The 10,638-nt window shown below is 46.4% G+C and overlaps 1 protein-coding gene across 1 annotated transcript in view; it reads left to right on the plus strand.

Moving 5' to 3' along the window:
- Ppm1l (protein phosphatase, Mg2+/Mn2+ dependent 1L) overlaps window positions 1–8,442 on the plus strand; it is a 196,324-nt gene extending 187,882 nt beyond the window's left edge. The window contains exons 3-4 of the mRNA XM_090338402.1: window positions 3,191–3,352; window positions 5,657–8,442. Of these exons, the coding sequence (XP_090194528.1) occupies window positions 3,191–3,352; window positions 5,657–6,003 (509 nt within the window). The 3' untranslated portion in view covers window positions 6,004–8,442. The remainder of the gene's footprint in view (window positions 1–3,190; window positions 3,353–5,656) is intronic.
- Window positions 8,443–10,638: the final 2,196 nt, after the last annotated feature.

Consider the following 10,638-nt stretch of genomic DNA (forward strand, 5'->3'; position numbering starts at 1 on the left):
AAGAAAAAGTCATTTGTCTATTTCCTTTTGGGCACTGTGTTTTCCTGTAGTTTCCCAGCAGGAGAGTAGTTTGTTTTGTCACATAAATTAGACTATAAGATACTTCTTACAATCCTGGGCCAAGACTGCAGAGTGCAGACACTAAGATGTCTGATGGTATAACGTGTGCTTTGTTTCTGAGTTTTTCTAGTTCTCCTCCCGCCTCTTAGTGCTCTGTCCCACTTTACCTCCAGAGCCTTACCCAGGTGTAGACAGGGTTTCCTACAGAGAGAAGAAAGACCTCTCGGTTATCTACAGCACTGCCCACCTTTCTACTGGCTATATACAATGAATTTGGCCAGGCCTTAGATTCTTCTAGATGGTACACTAAAATGTGTACCATGGGGTAGATCTTCATTTATGTGTATAAACAATGGAATTGGGTTCTTGACAAAAGCAGCTCATAAATCCTAAGTGTAGCCCACAGCTGAGTGAGTAAGTCCAGGACTCTGAAGCTCTCATCAGTAAGCCCGAAGCAGAGACCACAAACCCCTGACTCAGCCAGGCTAGTACAAGGAACAAGAATGTTCAACTGCAAAAGCCTCCAGAAGGAGACATTTATTGTCTCACAGAACAAGGACAGGGCAGAGGCAGATTGCTCAGCAGTTTCCTGCCAGGGCGCAGGCCCTTTCTTGCTCTGTGGTACCACCCCAGCTCTTGTCCTGACCCTGAACAGCCCTTCAGAGCTTTAGGGTTGCTATCACGGATCAGGGAAACACATGGGCCAATACTGTGGCAGAAAAATGGCTCCATATCTTATGATCTGTGTTTCTTAGTGAAGGAGAAAGCCTTTTCCAGAAGCCCCTGGTTGACTTCCACTTGAGTTCCCATCCACGGAGCACCCGGTTCTGTCACTTACACATAGAGATTTTCCTTAGCCTTCCCTTTCTCCTTAGCTCCCATTCTCCATGACCTGCCTATTCTGGTTTTAGTATCCTGTCCCTGTGTTGGCTGCACCAATTTACAACCTAACTCAATGGTTCCCCCTCCTCCCAGGTTAACTGTCTCCCCTATTGCCACTGGAATGATTGGAACAAATTCTGTTACATTGCTATCTGCTTAAAAGCCCTTCAATGACTTTTTTTTTCCAGTTTCATAGCTGCAAGCAATCTGTTTCAAAACTATCCAATTCGTTCATTCTTCTGTTTACTCAGCTCCCTCCTGCCAGTACTTCTCCTCCCCTACACCTTGAGTGATTGTTAATCACAGATGGGATTAAATTTCACAGTTCTTTCTCAGCGGCAATAATAACTGTAAAAAGGTCTGGCACAGAAACTCAGTGCGGCTGTCCAGTAAATGTGAAGCCACCCTGGTTGAAATGGGGTTGGGAGACCCAGATCTCAGCCATGTAGTTTCCCTTGACCTCTGTAATACCAGAACGAAAAGGCTGCTAGGCAGTGGTATGGACCTGGGGAGTGTCAACCAAGTTAATGGATTGGCTTCAGTGGTGTAGAAGCTGAAGTCAGACACACCCACTGCACAGAGTGGGAGTGGCGTTAAGCTTCAAGAGTTACATTGGTATAATGCCCACAGCCATGGGTGTCCAGTAAAGCAATGTCTTGTTCTCACCCTGTAAACTCCAAGAATGTACCTTGTAGGAGATTTTATGCTCTACTCCTGTCAGACAGGTTTACCCAGAAGATGGTCATCCTCAGGAAGCTGAGATCTGAGAAGCATGGTTCAAAGGCAGCCCAGGCGGGAAAGTGTGAGAATCCTATTCCCAATTAACTATCAAAAAGCCAGGAATGGGAGTTTGGCCTAGTGGTTAAAGTGCTTGCCTAGCATGCACGAAGACCCTGGTTCAATTCCTTGGTACCACATACTTAGAAAAAAGCCAGAAGTAGTGCTGAGGCTCAAGTGCTAGAGTTCTAGCCTTGAGAAAAATCCAAGGACAGTGCTCAGGCCCTGAGCTCAAGCTCAGGACTGGCAAAAAAAAAAAAGAAAAGAAAAAAGAAAAAAAGCCAGGCATGGAGCTGTGGCTCCAGTGCTAGCCTTGAGCATAAAAGCTAAGGAACAGTGCCCAGGCCCAAAGTTCAAGCCCCACGACTTATACAAAACAGACAAACCAAAAAAACTTCCAAATTAAACTCTAGTAACTGAATATGCTAATTGTTGTAGATATTCTGCCTGCTTTTGATATCAGTATATATTTACTTGTTAAAGGTTTTTTTTTTTTTTAACAGAATCTAGTCTTCTTATTCTGTAAAAACTAAAAAACTATTTAGATACAGTTTGCATTCTTACTATGGAAACTGACCTCCTGAAGGTGAGGGGAGAAACTAATTAACAAATACTCGAAGAAGAAAAGAAATGATTAGTTTGAGAGACGGGATAAATGAGTGGCGTATTTAGTAAATATTTGCTTAGTGGCGCCATCAGAAGGATGGGAAGCAGAAGGGCAGCCTGTCCCCACTAGAACGGTCCATTCACCTCTTCGCTTTGATTCCTTCTCATTGCTAAAGGGATCAAGGAGAGCTTGTCCTTTGGTTGACTCTGTGTGGACTCCAAGCAGTTGTCCATCAGTCTTGCTCTTCCTGTCTGCCTGTGTCCCCCCTAGTGCCCACCTCCCACCCATCTAGACCTCATTTCTGACCTTGCCACGTGTCCTGTTTCCCTTGTATATCCTCTCCAGCACTCCTGGAGCTGCCCCGATTTCAGCCACCAGCCTTGGCACCAGGCTTTGTATAGAGAGGTTCGCTCTTCCTGGCACCAACAGCTCCACCACAGAGCCACAGAAAACACCTGCTAACATCGGCTATCCTCCCACCCTCCAGTCCTCTCCCAACCTCCCCATTTTTACTGGGTCTTCTCACAACCTCCCCACCAGTGAGAACCTTGAAAACATGTCCCAGTTGTCTTTGGATTCTCTCTCAATCCAGTTGAGTGCAGTGTTTTTAAATTAAGGGTAGGAACAGTGATAGAGGAAAATGCTAATGCTATCCCAGCCTATTTCAGTGACACTAACATGGTTAGGAAAAATGGCTGTAAGCCATCATTGGTGTTGTTGAAGAAACAGTGGTCATGGCCCCAGTAGCTGGAATAAAACTGTTCCCCATGGGGCCACTTTAATGACAGAAAAATCTGGTAACCAGAAACAACGGAACTTCATGCACTGCTGACCTTGCCACGGCCTCTCTCCTCTGTTTTGTAGGCACGACGTGTTTGATTGCTCTACTGTCAGATAAAGACCTCACTGTGGCCAACGTGGGGGACTCGAGAGGAGTCCTGTGTGACAAAGATGGGAATGCCATTCCTTTGTCTCATGACCACAAACCTTACCAACTGAAGGAAAGGAAGAGGATCAAGAGAGCTGGTGAGCTTGTGACCACCTCTGAGGAATGTCTGCCCTCTTGTCTGGTGATTGCTAGGAGAGCGCTAGGGAGATAACCTGTCCTGCTGTCTTACACTTCATTGGTCAGTACGGAGCCTGCTACTAAGGCCCCTGAACTTGGCTCTGTAGTATGGCCTGTCAAATAAATGGCTACTGGCTATGCCTCTCCAGGGCCAAAGATGGCCTTTTCCTCACCTCTTGCCATGTCCTGCTTCCTCCCTGATGACTTCTCACAACATCCTTGTTTCTGGTTCACCTGTGCCATTGCAAATGCCATTCCCACAGGGGTGGGTGGATTCCATGGAGGGGTGGGAGGAGAGTGTGGGTGTGACAGCACCCTCTCCCTCCCCCCATCTTGCCTGGACCTCCAGTGAATTCTCTTAGGCCCCCCTCTCATCCTCTCATTGTGCATTTGCGATGCTGGCCCACTCCCATGCCCACCCCTCTCTGACCTTGACCTTTTTGAAAGCAAAAACTTGGTCTTGTTTATCTCCATACCTCAGGACCTAACTGGTAAGAAGTATCTTAAAATAAGAAGGTCTTATATTCACTCATTTATCCACTGTTCCTCCTCCCCCAGGAAATGTGCATTCTGAAACTGGCATAGGATGATCACATACCCCAACACACACAAACAAAAAGGAAAGCAAGTTACATAGCTGTATGTCATATGGGGAATATCAGTAGAGCCATAAAGCTTGTGGGGGAAGAATTCCCTCCCTCCCCTGAAAGCCACATCCTCATGACATGTCAGCCTGCAGACTGGCTGCTGGAGCAGAGAATTGGGATGCACACACACACACACACACACACACACACACACAGAACTCTGACCCACATGGGCCCCTGCTGTCTTGTTAATTTGCAGAGAGACACACCATCTCTGTAGGTCAGCTTCTGCCCAATGAGTAAATGAAGTGAACCTAATGAATGCTTGAATTTTCACAGTAGGAAGCTGTCTTGTTGAGTCAAAAAGTATTGAAATGGTATCATAACCCCTTGCTTCAATGACTGCCCATGATGTAGAATCATTTGGAATGAAGGCTTTGGTCAAGATTGCTGCAGATGAGCTGGAACAAACAATGGTCTCGGAGCACCTGTCAAGATTTGATGAGCTTGCAGGCAGTTAGAAGCATCCATCTTATGAATAAAGGCTCCTCCTCCCAATAAGGGCTGCTGGGAGCCTGGACTCAACATACATTTAGCTCATGCTTGTATCAGCCACTCTGTAGTGATTCTTTATGGAAGCAAATGTAGACGTCTCTAAGGAGGTGTATCTGTTCTTTACAGATTTGGGTCAGTGGTGTATTTTATAGGAAGACCTGAGGAACAGTGATTAGTTTTACTATCTTCATGTTTTCTCTGACTCCAGCCTTCCTTTCAGGACAGCTCTTCCCTTCCTGCTCAGACCACAATGTAAGCTTCAGTCAGTCTGAGTCAAATACTATATTATGTGTTAGCCTTGGGTTGCTTGGTTTGTTTTTCCTTTTTTTTTTTTTTTTTTTTGGCTGGTCCTTGGGCTTGAACTCAGGGCCTCGGTGCTGTCCCTGAGCCTCTTTATGCTTAAGACTAGCGGTCTACCACTTGAGCCATAGCGCCACTTTTGGTAGTTTACTGGTGATAAGAGTCTCATGGACTTTCCTGCCCAGGCTGGCTTCACCAGGCTTCACCCAGGCTGATCCTCAGATCTCAGCCTCCTGGGAGTCTAGGATTATAGATGTGAGCCACAGGTACCCTACCCTTTTTCCATTTTTATTAGCACATATTATTTGTACAGTAGAGTTTCATTGTGATACTTCCATGCATGCATATAAATGTCCCCTGGTTGAACTCTCCTTCCCTTCTATTTCCCACTTCATTTTTGTCTTTTTTTTTTTTCATGCCACTCCTGGGACTTGAACTCTTGCTCAGCTTTTTTCTCAAGGCTAATGCTCTACAGCTTGAGCCACTCCTCCACTTTTGACGTTTGGGTGGTTAAATTAGAGATGAGAGGCTCATGAATATTTCTGGCTGGCTGGCTTTGAACCCTGATCCTCAGATCTCCGCCTCCCTGGTAGCTAGGATCATAGATGTGAGCCACCTCGCCCGGCTTCCCCTTATTATTCTTGAAGTCCTCAGAGATGCCGAGAGTAAGGGCCTGAGGGGGATATCACACGCAGGGACCTGGGATGGAGAAGAGGGCCCATACTTGTGGCCCAGCTCACATACAGTAGGCTACCTTGCAACTCACTGCCACTCTGGCAGATCCCCACTGGGCAGACTCGCTCATTCACTCTGTCTTTGCAGGTGGCTTCATCAGTTTCAATGGCTCGTGGAGGGTCCAGGGAATCCTGGCCATGTCTCGATCCCTGGGAGATTATCCACTGAAAAATCTCAACGTGGTCATCCCAGACCCTGACATCCTGACCTTTGACCTGGACAAGCTCCAGCCCGAGTTTATGATCTTGGCGTCGGATGGCCTGTGGGATGCTTTCAGCAATGAAGAGGCCGTCCGGTTCATTAAGGAGCGCCTGGATGAACCTCACTTCGGGGCCAAGAGCATAGTTCTGCAGTCATTTTATAGAGGCTGCCCTGACAACATCACAGTCATGGTGGTAAAGTTCAGGAATAGCAGCAAAACAGAAGAGCAGTGAGCCCTGGGGAGGGGTCTCCGCTCCCTAGACTGCAGAACTGGAAACACGCTTGTCTCTTTCTTGTAGCCAACGGTGTTGCAACTGTAATTAGGATCCTTCATCCCAGACTCAGAGCCCCTCCCTCCCTGGAGGTCTTCCATGGATAATGGCAAGGGGAACAGCTGTGCCCCTGGCCAGCATAGTTGAGAAGCTGGGAAAAGGTTTCTTCATGCTTTCCCAACTCTCATCACTGTCAAAATATCCAAGTAGGTAGCTGTAGATGCTCACACAGGGACGGCAGCACTGTCCAGGCTTCGTGGCTGCATCCAGGGCAGAGCCAGCTGCCTGGGCTACAGGGCACAGGCACTGGGCTGTCTGGTGAGTTGGGAGCTGGGGCACCAAGGCCCAGAGCCGGCCGCAAACACTTTGTCCCCTGGACACTTCAGCAGCCCCAGGCAGGTTTGGGCTGGGTTCTTGGTGGCTTACTCTTGGAGATGGGAGGAAGTGGTAAGGACTGGATGCTGAGGTATCATGGCGTCGCCTCCCTGGCAGGAATGGCCTGCAGTGCCCACTGTAGTTGACTGCCCAGCGCACACTCGGCCCACCCTGGCGTGATTCTCTCATCGTGCATGACCGTGCGTGTCCGCTTACACTGTCTGTGGCAGACAGTTGTTCACTTAGCCACCAAACCCCACGATTTGTCCACTCACAACACAGCACAAGGGGAATTGAGCAAAGCAAAGGATGGTGTCCCCCGCTTCTTGAGAGGGAGTTAGGGGAGAGGACCTCTCAGTCTGTGTGCTCAGGGCAGAGCCAGTGCGGGGCGGCCACCTCCCCAGCACACCGGCTCGCAAGCAGAGAGAGTGGCAGCCCGGAAGTGTGTGTGTACCCCTCAAAGCTCAGTTCCCAGCCACCATCTGCACTAGAGAATCCAGGGAGCTTCTTGGACATGCCTCTCTTCTCAGCCATGGGAAGATTCTGCCCATTGGGTGGCACGGTTTCTGTCCATGCCAGGTAGCCAGCTTGACCCAGACAAACAGGACCTGGAGGAAGGACAGCCTAGGGCTTTCACAGGTGACAGCACCTCCTGAGAAGTGCTTAGAGACTTGCTGCTCTGTTTCCTGTCACCAAAGTCTCATTTTTTTTCCCCCAGCCTTAGTACTTTAGGTTGACTTAGAGAAAAATCTTGGTTATCCTCTTTGTCTACAGAAGAAGAGGCAGCTCACACAGCCAAACAAGAATCTTGTTGCCTCCCTACCCTTATGGAGGTCAGCCTGGATCTTGCTCTTCTGAGTCCACCAGCCCCTCTCCCCCGAACCCTGCCTGGTCCCCGAGAAGCCCTTCCATGGAAAGATCAGTGAAGAAAGATGAACTTGGCTGCTGAGGCCTGCCCTTCTGCCCTGACTTTTCCAAGAACGCAACCTTCCTTTGACTGCACTGAGGATTATTAATAATTTCCCAAGAGATCTGCTTACTATATATATGCTGTATTTTCCAACTTTAGAATTAGAATCTTGGTTATTGCTTTTTCACCGTAGAAGGTTTTGGTATGAAATATCTGTCACCAGTTTAGATGGAAGCATTTGCCTGGGGAAAGACACTGAATGAATGCATGGATGTGTTCAGGCGGGGTGGGTAGGACAGGGAATAGGGGAAGTCTTCCCTGGGTCCTGGGTGATGGTCAGTCAGGCCTCGTGGCCGTTTGCTGAGGCTTAGTCAGCTCAGCCCATTAGCGGACTGAAGGTTCAGCATTGATCATCCACACTCAACTGCCTTCCTTATCTTATTGGTTTTGTGTGTGCTGGTACTGGGACTTGAACTTGGGGGGTAGACACTGTTTCTTAGCTTTTTGGCTTAAGCCTAGTGCTCTGTCACTTGAATCACAACCCCACTTTTTGATGGTTAATTGAAGATAAGAGACTTCCTGCTTGGGCTGTCTTCAAACTACATCCTCAGATCTCTGCCCCCTGAATAGTTAGGATTACGGATATGAACCACCAGCACCCAGTCCCGTCCTTATAGTTTTGCATAACAGTAATGCAAAATAACAAGGAAACACATTTTTAAATTCCCCATTCTTTTTTAGGACTAGAATAGAAATAGTACTATTTTGGTGAAGATGAAAGAAATGTTACCAAACTAGTAAACTGGTGTTTATTCACCAAGAAAAATTCTTATCAGACCATACTGGTGCAATAGTTATAACTTTCTAATTGAGGTTCCCACCATAGGTTCAAATTTTGGTTTGGAAAACTAGTTTGTTTCTGATATTTAGCCAAATGAGTGTATATCCCATTCTCCCTTTCTTTTCCTCCCACCCCCATTTTGTCTTGTGGCTCTTTTAAGGATAGAAATTCTAAGCAAAAGAATGGTAGTGAGATGCCTAGTTAAGTGTAAAACCACTTTATTCCCTTCCGGGAGTTCCCTGGGCAGCTTTGTCTATCTGTATGTATGGGGGGGGGGGGGTTGCAGCCTCTGCACAGGCTCTGGAAGAGTGACACTTCCCGACCAGCACTGCCCAAGCTTTGACATGATCACCCCAGGCGGCCTGGGCTCCTTAGCTAGCCTGAGTTCCAATTGCCAATAGCCCCGTGGTGCCAAATTCTGGGATGAGTTTATAAGAATCGTCTTTGAGAAGTGAAGCCGAGAGTGACCTCATCCTAGGAGCCCCCAGCAAAAAAGATGCCATGTTCCCATCTTCATACGTCACTGCTCACTGCTCCGCACGTGCTCCCTGGCGCTTGGACCTCTCAGAGGACAGGGGTATAGGGGTGGGGGGGAATCTTTTAAAATAACTCACTGCATATGTAGTTCTTTAATCATAGGGATAAAAACTATACTTAAATAGGAAATTCTTAAAGCTAGTTCCCAACACCTGCATTGTTTTTTTTAATATGTGAGGAGCTTGCTCAAGGCATTGAACTTTTCAAACACAGCATGACTGTTTGCATAGGTAGACATTCCTGGCAGCCCATGGGCATGCTGGCCCTTGCTGTAATTCAGTGTTAGCCTCTTGGACCCTGTGTGAGTCAGGAGTATTTTATAGAGTGTTACAGTCAAGCACATTTTCAAGCAATGTCACTGAAAACATCCTGTTCCGTGCCAGTGTGATGGCTTTGACATTTTGCACAGTGTGATTCTAGGAAGCCGACTCCACCTCGGGACTCACTTTAGGGCAGGGGGTGGGGTCTGGAATTGTATGACAGGCTCATAGAGGGGGTGATCTCATTTCTTTTCTTTTCTTTTGCCAGGAAGACCTTGCCTTTTTTTTTTTTCTCCCTGAATTGCTGGCAGATCTAACTTTCTGGTTTACTTCTTGAAAGGTAACCTTGCACAGTATAGTGAAAATATAGGAATGCATCCTCTGTTGGAAATGGCAATTTCAGAATTTTTTTTTCTCCCTTTGGCCTCTCATTAAACTAATCTTTCCTGAATAGTTTTCCCCCCAATTGTCATGGATTGTCACACCAGCATTCCAGATCCAGCCCCGGGGGTGGGAGGATGTTAGATCGGGGACTACACTGGCATTAAAACAAATGCACTGAACAAGTCATTCTTCTATAGCCTCTTGAGCTAGTCAAAAGCACTGCAGGAGTAGAGGAAATCTGGTTTCCCTGTGTGGCCCAGAACACATGTTCCAAAGACGCTTTTCTCAGAGAAGCCTAGAAAACACACACTTTCTTAGAAAAGGCACAGTTGCAATTAAATGTCCTAGAAGCGAAAGAAAAACATCATCTACCTGTATTATTTCTGTTCAGTGTTTACCAGATTGTTTTGACCACAGAAACATTTGTTAAGAAAAGTACCAGGAAGTACAATTCAACAGGACCACGCTGGGAAAATCCTGGTATATCAAAATATTGTCATTTTTCTCATTGACTTTGACCTTCAGTAGTAATAGTGCAGTTGACAATTACTAGTCCTCTCTTGTGACAGGCTGACTGGCTAAAAGGCACAGTCTGATCGCTGGTAGTTCACATTGGTAGCAGAAGTCTAACCATTTTACTTGACCATAAATATCATCTTTCTCCTTTTATGGAACTAAACAGAGCTTTCCCTGCAGCTAGGCCATTCTCAGGTTCATTCCCAGAGTTTTCAGTTGCTTTTCTGCTTTGCAGACTGAATAAAAATATAGTTCTATGTTTCATCACAGTGTGATAGTAAAACACATAGAGAAAATAATTCAGCAGGAAAAAAACATATTTGGTTTAATTTTAATGGGATTTTGAAATTAACTGCTATAAAATAATAGGAATATTATTAACACCTGTTTACTCTCTTTCCTGTTGTTGTATCCACCCTCAATGAAATAATTTGAAATCAAGTATAGCTTATATATCCTCAAATACTTGTTCCTTGTCATTCCTACCTTCCACATTGTATGTCTGATTCAGTTTAGCAAGTTATTTCTAACCTAAAATATAAGGCTTGAGATGGTAATCGGTCATCCTGGTCAATTTGTTTGGGAGTTATGGCAGATCGCCCCACAAATAAACATACAAAGCATGATTCGGGATCCGGTCATTCCTTTAAAATTACATGTGATCGCTGGGAACATGGCCTAGTGGTAGAGTGCTTGCCTAGCACGCACAAAGACCCGGGTTCTAGTCCTCAATACCACATACATAGAAAAAGCCGGAAGTGGTGCTGTGGCTC

Source organism: Megascapheus bottae, chromosome 1, assembly GCF_031878675.1.
Source record: "Megascapheus bottae isolate mThoBot1 chromosome 1, mThoBot2.hap1, whole genome shotgun sequence".
In the NCBI taxonomy this organism is placed as follows: Eukaryota; Metazoa; Chordata; class Mammalia; order Rodentia; family Geomyidae; genus Megascapheus; species Megascapheus bottae.